The sequence below is a fragment of the Sturnus vulgaris genome, chromosome 21, assembly GCF_052056855.1.
Source record: "Sturnus vulgaris isolate bStuVul1 chromosome 21, bStuVul1.hap1, whole genome shotgun sequence".
In the NCBI taxonomy this organism is placed as follows: Eukaryota; Metazoa; Chordata; class Aves; order Passeriformes; family Sturnidae; genus Sturnus; species Sturnus vulgaris.
This window is the reverse complement of record NC_142263.1, coordinates 2134506-2149015: the sequence shown is the minus strand read 5'-3', so window position 1 is coordinate 2149015 and position 14510 is coordinate 2134506. Positions and strand designations below refer to the sequence as shown.

Here is a 14510-nt window from a genome sequence, read left to right as displayed (position 1 = left end):
TTCTTGCATTACTGAACTTCAACAGGCCAAGTAATGATTATCCATTTTCCAAGGGTAGAGAAAAATGATCCTGAGACCTGCTGACTCAGGACAGTAGTAATGGGATGCAGCAAAAGCCTGAATTTTGGTTTATTGGTTTATAGATAGCACCAGCTGGCAGGGCTGGAGCCATTTAGAGCTGTTTATCAGGACATGGCCTCATGACCCAGGCACAGACAGGAATGGGATGAGGACAGAAGCTCTGATGTGGCATTGTCACTTGTGGTGATGGCCAGGGCACAGTCAGAGCTTGAATCTGCCTGAGCAATATGGGGCTTTCATTTCTCTAGGTACTCCTTATCCTCTGAAGTGGGAGAAATACCAACTCAAAGAGCAGCATCAATTCTTGCTTTTCACTTAAAGTGCTCATCAGTGTGGCATAGCTAATTAATGCTTTCAATAGGTGTTAGAAATTCCTGGGCTGTAAAGCAGTAAATGCATTATGAGCAGGCAAAGGCAAGTGGCTACAGTTTAGAAGCACAAAGGTGAGATAATGGCCTTCCACATCACTGAACTGCCAACCTCATTTAGCACAAAGCCTGGCATCTGGAGATTTCAAATCATACAGCCGTTTAAAAATATATAGAATGTTAAATTAAATGACAAACACGGGACATGTCACCTTTTAGAGGCAGAAATGTAAAACCAAAGCATATGTTCTCCAACTGTATTTGCTTCAGGATCAGCAATATTTTTGTAACCTCATTAGTTTCTTGACTTGGTTTTAAACATGCAAGGATGGATATACAAATAAGTTACAGGTCCTCCACGTGATATCCTCGATTACAAGTCAATCTTTACCAGCAAAATAAATTAAAACTGGAAGTTTAACTCTTGTGGAAGGTGAAGACAATGAGGAAAAATTTCTGCAAGTTGCTAGGGCTGAAAGCCCCTCTGTACTTTGAGCTCTGAGTCGGTGTGTCCAAATCTCCCAGTTCCAAACCGACATTTACAAGCACTCCCTGTGGCTCTGTGTGTGCCAAACTGTCCCTGCCAGCCCCAGGGCTCACAGGTGATGGACCCAAGCTCTGGTGGCCTGGACCAGGCTGTGTAACAGAGCCCAGGCTGCAGCTGGCACCTCACAGGGCAGGTGTGGGTGCTGGCACCCTGTCCGGTGGCAGTGTCACACCAGGGCAGCTCTGTGGGACAAAGACAAGGTGACAACCCCCAGTGCCCAGCACCATTGGGTACCTGTGCACGGTGCTGCTGCTGCTCTGCCCAGCTCCATGGCCCCCTGGAAAACGGGACAGCCCTCACTGCCACCCCTGGGGCAGCTCCGTGTCCCCCATCACACACGGCTCACACTTCACGCCTTGCACAATCCCTCACTGAAGGGTTATTAAAAGGCCAGAACTAGGCCAATAAAGCTGGATTTCATTTGTTCATGCACAGCAGTGGGGGAGTGCTTCCTGCTGATGGCACTACACAAAACATCACACCCCCAATCCAAACTCTTTTTCAACTCTTGCTGCAGAAGTGGATCAGACAGGAGTTTACCAGAGCAGGCAGTGCAGGGAAATGGCCACAGCACACAGAGCTGGTGCCCCTCCACCTTCCCCTCCTCACTCCCTATCAAAAACCATTTTATAGCATGGGGAATATTTGATGCCACCTAATGATCACCAGTTCATCATCTCACTGAGCCCTGATCCACAACAGCTTTAAGCTGTGCATCCTCCCAAGAACCTGCTTCCATAAGGATGGATTATCTTCCTCTGCAGGAACTGTAGGACCAGTAAAAACCAACTGCAGAATAATTTTTTTTTTTTTTGTCAGCCAGATTCACAAAGTCTCAATCACATCTCATTGGAGAGAAAGGAAAAAAGCATGAGCCAAACTTTGAAATAGAATCATGAAATAGTGAAGCACTGCTGGCAGTTCAGCTTACTGGGCATCAAAGTTTAAACTTTGCTTTCAACCTCAGTTTTCCAAACACGCTGTCACTCACCATAATATGGGTTAAAAATAAGAGAAAGCAAAGATGAAATGTAAATGATTTAAATGCATGCATATGTTCTTTTGTAAAATGCATAATGCAGCTGCAAAATTTTTCCTCATATTTTGGACACAAATCAAGGGGGAAATGGTTCACTTATGATACAGTGAATTTTTTATCTAACTTCAGTGCTAAAATGTGCTCCCTTCAAGCATTTTACTGTATACTTGGTGTTGGTTTGCTTTTATTTGTGTTTCTTTTTTAGAGCTTAAATACAAACACTAAAATCAAAAGACTACCAGAGCACTTTTTGCTTCTCTAAAATCTTTCATGGCAACTTTCTGCTTGTTAAAATTCCACCAGCAACACAAAAACTTTGCAGATGATCTACAGCCATTTACTACATCTGACAATCACAAGTAAAATTATCCTTACTTTTAAGAATATATTTTAAGTGATGGGCAAAATGTAGAGCACACAGCAGATTGCTCAGCATTCCTGCTATAAATAATAGAGGTGAAAAATCCCAATTAAAGGGAATTGCAAGGAGCTAGCAAGATTCTCACTGCAACAGTGGCTTCTCCTGCTTTTTTTGCATCAAGGCAGAATTAAACAGGTGGTAAGTCAGTGGTATGGTCAGGATTTTTTGGAATGCCCCAAAACTGAACGTGTCATTTCTCACACCACCAGCAGCACTGCGACTCAGAGCTGAGGAAACGCAGCACAAAAAGGAGATTGGCAGAGCCAGTCACCAAAACTCCCAACTCCTCCAAGCTGTGCCAAAGCCTCACAAATCCAGGAGTTATCCCTCAGCCCAGGTGGGTTGGAGGGAGCCAGGGCCAGCTGGGACACACAGGCAGGCAGGTCCTGCTCCTGCAGCAGATGTGAGCTCCAGGGAAAGCAGCTGTGCCACAGCCCCCGGGCTGTTCCACACCAGGCACAAATGATCACCCGCTGCTGCTGCTGCGGGGAAATGTCAGGGAAGAAAGGCTTGGCAAGCCTGGGATTTCAGGAGAGGATGGCCTGAACCCCACCTGACCTGGGGACATGGGATTTTTGATAGGACTATTACAATCACTGAGCTTAGAAAATGTATTTGGAAAGGTTTTCGTGTTGGTTTTGGGATAGGATACGAAGGCCCCAGGAATCCTCTCTGAGGCCTTAAATCTGTGGCCAAACTCCAGCAAAAACCATATGTTGTTCATATCAGCACCTTTGCTTCTCCCCTGCTCCATTTTCCAGGCCTGCACCAAGCAGAACCTCGGAGCACCAGGGCTCAGGGACCACCTCTCACCTGGAGAAATCCCAGGATGATGATGCCAATAACCCCAAACCTCTTTTCTGTCTTTTGCTGACTGTGCCCTGCTTGGTTTCACCTTCCCAAGGGCACAGCACCAGGTTTAAGCACAGGGAGTGCTTTGGCTTCACACACTCCCTCAGAGACTCCACGTTCCTTTTGGAAGGAGGAGAGTCCCAGGTGGGCTGCTCCAAGCAGGAATAAAAGCCCCACCTGGGACCTCCAGGACTCTCCTTGCACACCAGAGCAGCTGAGGAGGAGGATGGTGACAATCAGGGGCTCCTTTCACCCCGTGCTCCCATTCCCTGCTCTCTGCAGCAGCCACTTGCTGGCACCAGCTTTGGCTTTTCAGAGCTCTCCAGCCAGAGCTGGAGCAGTAACCAGCACCCAATTTAGCCTGGGTTGTAATAAAAAGTGAAAGTTAAAAGAAATGCAAGCAGCAGATAAAGAACTATTAAAATCTGGCTGGGGTGATGCCAGGGATGGAGTCCAAGGCAGGGGAGGAGCCACAGCTCCAAGCCAATGGGTATCCCACAGTGGTGGATAATTAAGGAAAACAAAATATTTTCCATCTGTTTCTTTACCCCTTACGTCACCGAGGCAATAAAATATCTACACAAGTAAGCACCAACAGGCTGTATTTCAACTTAGATATAAATATTTATTCCCAGCAGAGAACATCTTTACTCCAGTGAGTAGCCAGGGTGAGGAGGCTGTGATTGGAACACCCTCAAGGTATTAAACTCCAATCCAGAGTGGATTAAATACCTGGCTAATTTATCATGGCAAATAACTCAGTTTTATGTGCCATATCTCCAAATCCACACTTCTGCTCACTCATCACACTCTAATGAACAATTGCTAAAACCTGCTCCTTTTGGATTAACAGTGGTGAAAGTAAGTGCTTATGCTGATTTTACATTAAAAATTACAGCAGGAGGAAGCTGAAAGACAAAAGGAAGGGTCTGCAGAGCCCTGAGGACAAGGGCTGATGTTCTGGAACATCTCCTGAAAAGAGAGGAGGACAAGCTGGAGGATCTCAAGAGGATCAGAACCAGAATCCTGATGGCTGAAACCCTTAACATCTAACAAAGTCTGCAGGCCAAAGTGGCAACAAGAAATAACAAGGCATATTTCAATGTTTTCAAAGCAAAAATGGGAAACTGTGAATACTTGGAAAGATAAAGCCTAGTTTAGTGAAATCACAAAATAAAAATGTCTCTATTGTTAAAGCTTTCCCTGAAACAATACTAACTCCAAAATTCAAATACTCTTCTTTTAACTTGCACATCCATTTTAAGGCAATTTCAAGCAGTCTAGATTAATAGATGAGCTTAGAATATGTTACAAGCTTATAAAAATATAAAGATTTGCAAAACACTTCCTTTAAGCAGCGTAGGAAAAGAGCAGAAATGTCAATGCACACGTTGCCTGCAAATACCAGTGGTGTGTTATTTCTGTGCAATCTCTCAAAACACAAGTACAGACACTGAGGTTTCTGGATCTCTTGTAAGTTTAACAGTAGCTGGGAGCTCTTAGATCTCCAGCTATAATAAATATTGTATCCTACAGGAGCCCATCGGGAATCTCAGCTCATGTGTTGTTCCACAGAAGATTGTGGTGTCAGATATGATTAGAATCAACACTTCCCACTTATTCAGAGCTTTAAAGCTACCTACACACAGCATTAACAACTGTTAATGAAAGATAATTAAGGGGCACATAAGAATCTGGTATTAAGAATGAGTTTTTGTTAGCTAGCACAAAATACCCAGGATAATAAGATTATTTTTTTTCCCCTTAAATAAACCCAAGGCATTTCTGTGCTTACACCATGCTCTAGCCCACTGCAGTTTTTCAGCTGATGTGAACTGAAGGTGGCTTCCCCAACTGGAAGTTAGTGGCTCACACTTGAGCAGTGAGACACTGCAGAGGCTGCATTAATGGAGCCCTGTACACGAGTCAGGCAGGTTGTGTGACACGAGAACAACTGTCTGGGAGCAGCAGCACTGTGCCAGTGGCCATTATCAGGGCCCCTGGGGGCCCCACTGCAACTTATCTTCCTGTGGGAAGAAAAACCCCATTCCCCTGCACTTGGTTGTGATGCTGGGGAGGTCACAGTTCAGCTCTCAGGGAGCTGTGACATCCACAGAGGAACCGCTGGGCCAAAAATCACATGGGGAAGGTGAACAAGGAGAGCAGCACCTCCAGGAACCTCAACTGCTTATTCCACCCAACACAGCACGGTCTAGAAATTGCTGGTTTTTGATTTTCACTTGCATCAGTGAAATCAGATGCATGCAGTACCATTTTTTTAAGCTTGGTTTGAAACACAACCATCTCAGAAGAGATGAATTGCTTCCATCACTATTAGACTGCTCAGCTGTACCAGAGGCAAACTGGGATGAGGAGTCTCCCCTGTCCCTTGCAGGGTAAAGCTACCCCACATCACCACACTGTGCTGTGGGGAGTGAGCTGCCACCTCCAGAAATGGCTAAACCACCCACAGCCATCACAGGGTGGAAAATTAAATCAGTATCTAATGATTCTGCTGCCTTTCACTCACTGCTCCCATGTCCTCTCCAGTGTACTTCTCCTGCCTCCAGAAAACACCCACCAGTGTTCCAAGACATTAATGCCACTCCATGTGTCCCTGCAGCTGAGTCTTTTCCCAGTCCAGGCAATGATCCAGCAGCAAGTGCCCAGTCAGTAGTGTCAGGTCATTTCAATTTCTGCTCACATCTCCCCAGTCTATAGGGCATAGCTGTTTCTAGATGTAATCATGTACACTGCATGGGCATCTTGGAGCCTGCTGGAGTCAGTTCTGTCTTAAGGCTCTCTTCAAAAATCATCAGATAACATTTTCTCAAATTAGATGAAATAAATCAAGTTGAAAACATTCTAAGTACCAGAATTTTGCATGATGCAGCTCATGCACACACACACACTTAGCAAGGCAGACGAGCTGGATGGAGAGAGCAGGAGCACATGTGAGGAAACAGAGACACCTGAGATATCCCACATGCTGTCACTGGGCAGGAAATAATGCATAAAATGTTATGCAAATAGGTAACATAATAAGCATTTTATATATTAACAGGATCAGCACAGAAATTATTCCAGGGAAGAAGCATAACTTTAAACTCATGTAAATTTAGGCTGACAAGATGAATAACTACAAACCAAGCAGTGCTGGGTCGGTGCTTTTGTGTTAGTGAACAGGTGATGCCCCCTAAGAGCAGCTTGTTCTCTGCCCATTATTAAAACCTCTCAATTGCTGTGAAGAACAGCCCAGAGGCCAAACCCTTTCCTTGCCTTCAAAGCCCAGCATTATCCTCTGCAGCCCTGAGTGCAATCTCTATCTGCCACAACAAACCACCTTTATCCCGTGCAGGTAATTACAGGTTCAGGTCAAGGACTGCAGCCCGGATTGATTTCATCTCCCTGCAGCCCTGGCTGGCTCCACTCAAGCAGGGCAGCTGGAGCAGCCCTGACACCGGAGCTCCTGGAATGGGAGCCCAGCCCTGGCATTTATTGCCTGTGGCAGCAGGGACAGCCTGGGAATTCACAATGTTGGTGACTTCATCTGCCAGCTGCATTCACACATCTTTACTACCTGAATAACTGATCTGCAATGCTCCGAGGCAGCACTTTGTGGTGTACAGCATTTGGGAATAAATATTTGATTGTGCATACAACAGAAAGGAGCTCAGATGGTTTAAGGTGTGACAGCAGAAGTGTTTATTAAATTCCAAGTGAGAGCATTGCTGGACACTAAAAATTTGTCCCGTGGCCGCTGCCTCACAGGTGTGGTGATGAACAGGAAAAGGACAAGTCCCTCCCCTACAAACCCCAGCGAATTCTTCTGCTCATTAAAGTCTCTGCAGGCAGAGCCCTCTGCCCATGACCAGGCAGTCACACACAAAAGAGAGGGAAGTACTAAATTACCAGCTCATTTTAAGTGGGCATTGATTGAAGTAACCAGAAGAGAGCTTAGTATTGTCAGAGTTTCATACAACAGTAATAAACAATCTTCATTAAAAAATGATGTGTGCATCCCCCTGCAGCACAGCACTCACCAGGTCTCAGTTGAGAACATTAAGGTTCTCCCCACCCCACACACAATTAATGAGGAAAAGAATCCTCAGGATCTTTTTCTTCTACAAATTAATTTTAATCATTAAATAATGCCATTTACTGAAATCCTTCCCATTCAATTTCTGCATTTATTCTAGGAAAGAAATAAACACATTTATGATTCTATTCTGTGATCTCCTCCCAGCAGGAAAGGAAGAGGTTGATGCAAAAAAGAGATCAGACAATTCCTCTGTCAGTGTTCTCATCCTCCTTTAGCAGTGCAACCAAATCATTACTTGGCTGATGCATAAGGGTCCAAAAGCTCTTTGTGTGAGGGAATAAACAAGGCTTTCCATTGACAGACACAGATGCAGCCACTTCTCTGAAATGAGCAGGACTGAGTCACTGAGCACACCTGAGGACCTGAGCCCACACCTGGGGAGCAGCTGAAGGAAACGCTGTGTGTACACACACACACACAACTGCTGCAAAATCCTTTCCTTAGAGCTCTCCTAGCTCTGAAAGCTGACTGTACAGATATCCTAACCTGCCTACACCCCTGATTTCTGCATCCTTCATTAGGCAGAGCTCTAGCAGGTTTGATTTTTCAGATATGCAACACATATGCTATGTGTCATTCCTCCACAGGTTATAGCATGAAAATTCAGAGAGGTGCCTTCAGAGTTGGTTTGGGTGTGTAAAGAGTGGGACCTTCAGCTGCAGCACCACCTGCACACAGGAGAACTCTCTAAGGTTTCTCTTTCATTTCTGGGCTCATAAATAGAACCTGACTTACTAAGACTCAACCCACCTGTGTGAAAACCAAGCACACCTTTAGGGAGGAGGGTCAAACACCCTCTGCTTGCTGCACACAGTGAGCAGCTCCTACCTGTGCAGTGGTTTATCACCACAGGCTTCCTGCTTTGCAACGATTTAAACTCACTCTTGTCCCCCTTGAACATTTCCAACTGCCAATCTGGAATAGCATCTGGAATTACCGTGCATTTAATCCTTGAGGGTATATTCTATGATGCATGTGACTAAAATATGTGCATTGAGGGACAAATGTCCAGTAGCTTTAGGTGACTGAATTTTTTCAAGCTTTTCTTGGGGGGGGGGGGGGGGGGTGGAAATCAACCAGAGAAGAGTGTCTTAGGAGAATTTTGAGTAGAGAGAACCTTATTGTAATATGCATTTTTTAAATATACCCAAGTAATCATTACAGATTCAGCCATCCACCTCGAGAATGCCACTGCAAATTTTCATTATTGATAACAGCACTAGAGTTCTACATCTTTTAAATGAAGACTTTTTCAAGTGATCTTACGAGATTGCCCTCAGCACACCACAGTTTTACAGACACATGAGGAAAACCACGCTTTAAAAAAAAAAAAAAAAAGCGCACAAACTGCTTATTAAATACAACAATTGTCACCAACAGGGGAGAAGGGAGGAAGCTATTGAGAATGGCAGAGGGATAATGGGAGATGATAAACATGTACTTGAAGTCTTTTGATAGGAAGGAGAAGTGATGAGTCAGATAAGCAGAGGCGCCACACGGGTTGCATCTCCAAGCAACAGGCAATCAAAGCTGCAGATAAACATCTTCATAAAGTGCAACAGGCTCCAGTGCAGGGGCAGAGCTGAACAATCACTTCCTGGTTCAGCACAGGCAGGAAAAAAATTTATGACCTACTTAAAAATCCTTCAAACCTAAAAATGTCTTTTCCATAAAGAGCATCGGTGTAGGGCATGGCGTGGGAAGAGCAGGAAATGAGAATACTTGAAGAGGTGGACTGGAACACAAAAACTGTACACGAGTGCTATGAAAACCAAACCCTTCCCATCCACAGCTGAGATTAATGGAGTTTTCTGCACATCTCAGAGGTGGGAAGAAAAAAAAAAAATAAGCATAAAATACTCTTCTTTCCTTTGTTGGGCCCTGTTACAAGAACAGTTTGAAATCTCGAAAAAACAGCACATATATTCTCCTTGTGTCTCCTTTACTCTGCAAGAATTCACACTCCTAAACCATCACACAATTTAGAATTTGAACCCCTAAGTCCTGCATGGGAAAGAGTGAGGATCAGGCAATACAAAACCTGCAAAGAGATGCTAAAATCCTCAAATCAAAAATCAATTCCAACCCAATCTGTCTGGGTGAAGTAAATAAAATACTGCCATCAGCATGTCCCTAACAAAACCCATGTATTGTTTACAAGAAACTTATGAGGTGTTATAACCAAACCGAGTCATTGCTGTACAGTAAATATATTTTCAGTGTCCTAACAATCTACACAATGGATTTTGGCAATTTTAATATGGACACACATGTTAAAGGCATTACAAATGAGGCTTCATCACATTCACTTGAGTCAGTTCATATTAAAGCCCCATCCACACCTGAGGAAAAGTTGTTCAGCATGGAAGAGGCACAGACCTGTGTGTCCATTGTTGCTGTTGTAGATGGAATAACACAGCTTTAGGAAGTGCTACAGAAGGGTGACATTTCAGAATTATTGCACGTGCCTGTTACAGCTGAAGGCACTGCACACACACAGGAGGGACAAATCCCCACCCTGATAACGCTGATCTCTCTCTGCATCAGCTGATAGTGAGGAACAGCTCTGCCATTAATCACTCAATCTCAAGTGTCACATACACAGCCTGAAGCACTCCTGTGATTCCAATTTGGAACCTTTTAGGAGCAATAAGCATAGATGAACTAGGCAAAAAAAAATCATAACTGATACATTAATATTTTCTTCTGTATCAAACAATTATTTTCAAAATTACTTTGCCATGTAGTAAAACAAACAAAATTCCCTTTCAATAACCAGCACCAGATGCTTGTCTAAGCCCAACAGGAATTAATTTAACAACTTTTAAATATTTGAAAATGGAATTTATAAGGACAATTCTCAATATCCAAAGTAAATGTGGTTACTATTGAACTCTGTTATAAACACATATATGAAATATCCTGTAATACCCAAATAAATTCATTTAGCAAACAATGAAGTATCTTGGACTCAGCATTTATATCAAACAGCAAACAGAGTCTGAAACAGGAGCTTTTATTTTAACTCTCTTTAAACCAACCTTCAGAACCCCCTTTTCTGTATGTGTTACAGTCTCTTTTTACAGTTTAACCTCAATCCAATCAGGAGCCTCCAGGGATTTTCAAATCGCTAAAGATTAAAATCCTCTCCGACTTGACTGTTTGACTAATGCTGTGTGTTTAATAATTCTACTTGTGAGAGATTTTATTTGACAAAATCCTGCTGTGTGGACCCTCAGACGCTGTACAGCTGCACTGCAACATAAAGCTCTGCTGCTGCCCTTGTTTCTTTAGACAGGCTATTCCCCAGCACTGAGGGGAAAAGAGAACTTTATAGCACATCTATTACTCTGTTGATATTAACACAACCACTGTGGTATTAAATCTACACACTCTTTTCAGAGCAGAGCAGTGAAAATGTGCCTATTACACAAACATTAGATAAACTCTCCTGTTGTCCTGACTGTTCACAGAAATCAATTACATTTATGATTACATTTCAATGAAAGCTACTTTATAAACGAGATGGAACTGTAATATTCTATGCTTTAGGCATTCATTAATAAAAGCATTTCAGTGTTAGTATTTGTAAATGTTCTGCTTTTTAGTTTAGGCAGTTTTTAGCATTCTATGGCTCATGTTAAACTTTACATAAATAGTGTGTCCACATCTCACCACAGTGCTGTGACTTCACATTTGAGTAGTAAGAGGGGGAGGAGGAAAAAAAAAAAAAAAATCATCATTGTGGCAGGACTGAGTATTTGCATGAGACAGCACTTACCCCGTGGTGCAGAAAATCAGGACAACCTCGATGGCACCGATTAGTACACAAGTTACCAGCCAAAACAAAAGAGCAGATGGGTGGATGTGGGGCAGGAGATGAGCGTGTCCTACCTGAAGTGGCATCGATGACGGTGGAGACGCCGCGCCGCTCGGCCGCGGGCCGCGGGGAGCCGGGCATGCTGACGGGCTCCGAGCGCACCGGCTGGATCCTGCCAAGCACACCAACACACCGTGTCACACACACGGGCTGGAAAACGCCCTCGAGGTCACCGAGCCAAACCTAGGACCTGCCACCTCCTCACCAACTAAACCGTGGTGCTGAGTCCTGTCCTTTTCTCAACACCTGCAGGGATGGTGACTCCACCCCTCCCTGGGCAGATGATTCACCATCATCACCTGGCCACGATCAGCAGGGCCCAGTCCCGAGCAAACCAGAATCAGCTGGGACAAGCAGCAATTTCATTGTGAAATGGCTTAAAAACGGTTGGAAAGTTTTATTTTCCCTCCCTTGGTGCAGCTGAGATTGGGTTTATCCACCCAGAGACTCGGACAAAGTGGGTATTCCCAAAGGATGGCTCAGGTGGGAGCTCTCAGGAAGCCTCAAAGGAAAAAGCTCACCTTACCCAAACCTGCTGAAAAAGCCTCCATTGCCCTTCTCAACAGCAGCATTTTAAAGATCCGTTTGTAATTGTTGATTCCTTTTGTAACACAGATCTGTATTATTTCTTTTTATTTCTGCTTTTTTTCTGCACGAGTATACATATATACTAAAAACATTAAAATATTTGATAGCCATAGCCTTACTCATGGCAGTAATTACACACAAGGAGAAGTCACACATTTCAAACCCATGGATTTCCAGTCCAAGGACAATCTGCCCACTTTTAATGGGATAAGTCATATTATCCATCTCTTTTGCTTTACTCCTAAGAGTTTCAGAAATAGTCCCAAATAATCCAAGTCCCTACCACAGAACTTTGGACTTCAAATCACATGCAGAGTCAGGAGCATGGAAACTTGTTAAATCTGGAATTACTGGGCAGGACACAAACACTTGGAGTATAAAACTCTTCTACAAATCACCAGTAAGTGTAAAGCCACAGTTACCTTACCTCCCTGCCCCCAATTCCAAATCAGCTAATGTCCAAAACCAGATGAATTAAATACATGAAAAAGAATTACAAGGAAGGAAAAAAAAGAATGGGGAAAAATAAAACCAGGGAGGAGGAAAACATTCCAGAAGTTCACTTACTGTTCCAACACACTGACCGCTGTCTAAATTCATGGCATAAAGCTCCCACTCACATCTGAGAAAATGAATTTATTAAGCATTGCAGAAACTGTGAAAGGCAAGAGGACACTGAGCAAGGCCACCAGACTTTGTGCTGTCTTTCCCTGTCATGTGCCCAAGAAGGGGCAGCAAAAGGAATCTGAGCTGCTTGGTCTGGACAGATTTTTCTCCTTGGTGCATCACACGCTCTTCCAAGACTTTCCTCTGGACAAGCCTGATAAAAACTGTGACATGTCCTACACACGTGGCAGGAGGCAACTTCTGCACACAACAAGCTGGGAAATTGGTTTTTATTTTTACCTGAGGCTGTTGAGATCGAGATCATCTGTGTCAAAGTCCAGGAGAGGCTGGGGGGTGTCGCTGGGCCCGTGTGACTGCAGCACGGAGGAGCTGGAGGAGATGACGGTGGTTTGGCCGGAGGGATGGATGGTTTTGAACTGGAACTGAGGGCCCATCCACAGGCGGCGATGGGGCCCCGTGTGAGTCACGATTTCCACCTGTGGGAAGGGATTTGGGCACTGATTAACACGGAGCTGCAGCTCCATGTAATGAATGGTTCCTTCAGTGTGCTGGACTCCTGCAATCCTGCTGTTCTCAAGTGGAAAGGGTGTTCTGAGCCAGGGTGTTTGGAGCAATGTTTAACAAGGGGAAATTGGGGATGTCTTTGCTAGAGAATGGATGCTTTAGCCAAAGCCAAGAGCTTCTTGCAGAGACCTGAAAGCTCCTGAACCACCAGCTTCAAGACACTGAACTCCAGTTCTTAAATTGCTCTAAAGATCAACACTTCATCTTGGCCACCACTTCCCTGTTCTTTCCTCACCTTTCCATGATGAAATGCACCCCAAAACTCAAATGCTATGACCAACAGGGAACACATTTCTGCCTGAATCTGCATGGAGCAGAGAGAGGAACCAAGAGCCCACATCCCCCATCCTGAGCAGAGGGAGGGAAAGCTCCAGAGAGCTCCTTCCAGCTTTGTCATGGCTGCTTTGTGAAAGTTCACAGCTTTAACTGCTTCCCATGGATACAGTGAGAGCTGGATTGCAAATCACAGCTCCTAATTCCTGTTGGCACATGTGAGGAGAGGCTGGCACGGAGCATCTTGTGGGAAGCACAAGATCCATAACCCAGAGCAATGGGATGAGCCCAGGTCACACAGCTCAGCACAGGAACACAACCACAGATGTGCCACACACAGGCTCACACAAACACATCCATTCAACCAAAATTCTGACAATTCAACAGAAGTAGGATGTTTGTGATCAGGAAAACTGTAAATAAAAGAGTAAACAAAACATACAACTTCTGTAATCAAGAGAATACAGTCGTTAAGGCTGGAAAGATCATACAGGATTAAAAATTAAAAAGAGCTTTTCAAGAAGAGAAAAAGGAAATGCTAAATGAAAATATTAAGCTCTGGTGAACTCATACTTTTAAAATAGAAAACAGACTATGAAGTTCCTCTCAATTTCTGCTAAAACAACAATCAGCTTCACAGCAGAAATGGACGTCAGCGAAGAAATTCACGAAATCAGATTTTGGTATAGGTACACAGATGTATAGCAGCAGTGATTCTCCATCTTTAAAGAGCAATTTGAAACCCTAGATGATGTCAGTTCTCTGCTAATGTCAGACAACAACCACAGCCCATGCAGCTCTGTTTTCATCTTTGCATTTAGCTCAGCCTAACTCGGCTTGGCTGCAGCCATTTCTGAGGCAAGTAGCTTTTATGTAGCAGCGTAAATTAGGCCACAGATAAAGTAATCTGTGTATTTTAAGCTTGAAACCATCAGTGTCACAGAGCCGAGAGGTAAACAGATGCCTTTGCAATTTTACTGAGGCTATGGCCAGATGTTCCTATTCACTCTCCTGTTGTGTGCAGGACAAACATATTGTATCTACTTCCCACTGACAGCACACATTACCCACTGTTCTAATTGAAAAGTTGAAGTGAAGGGCGGTGTTTTTTCACTGCTTGCTGTTACTGTTGATAACAACACTTTAATTTTGAAAAACATCCTTGCAC

The 14510-nt window shown here is 44.0% G+C and overlaps 1 protein-coding gene across 12 annotated transcripts in view; it reads right to left on the bottom strand.

Moving 5' to 3' along the window:
- BCAS3 (BCAS3 microtubule associated cell migration factor) overlaps positions 1–14510 on the bottom strand; it is a 296591-nt gene that overhangs the window by 160819 nt on the left and 121262 nt on the right. For all 12 annotated transcript variants that reach the window (XR_015807899.1, XM_088176980.1, XM_088176982.1 and 9 more), the window contains 2 exons: positions 12785–12981; positions 11305–11402 (listed from right to left, as the gene is read on the bottom strand). Coding sequence is in view for 11 of the 12 variants with exons in the window: in XM_088176980.1 (XP_088033106.1) it covers positions 11305–11402; positions 12785–12981 (295 nt within the window). In the remaining variant the exon portion in view is untranslated. The remainder of the gene's footprint in view (positions 1–11304; positions 11403–12784; positions 12982–14510) is intronic.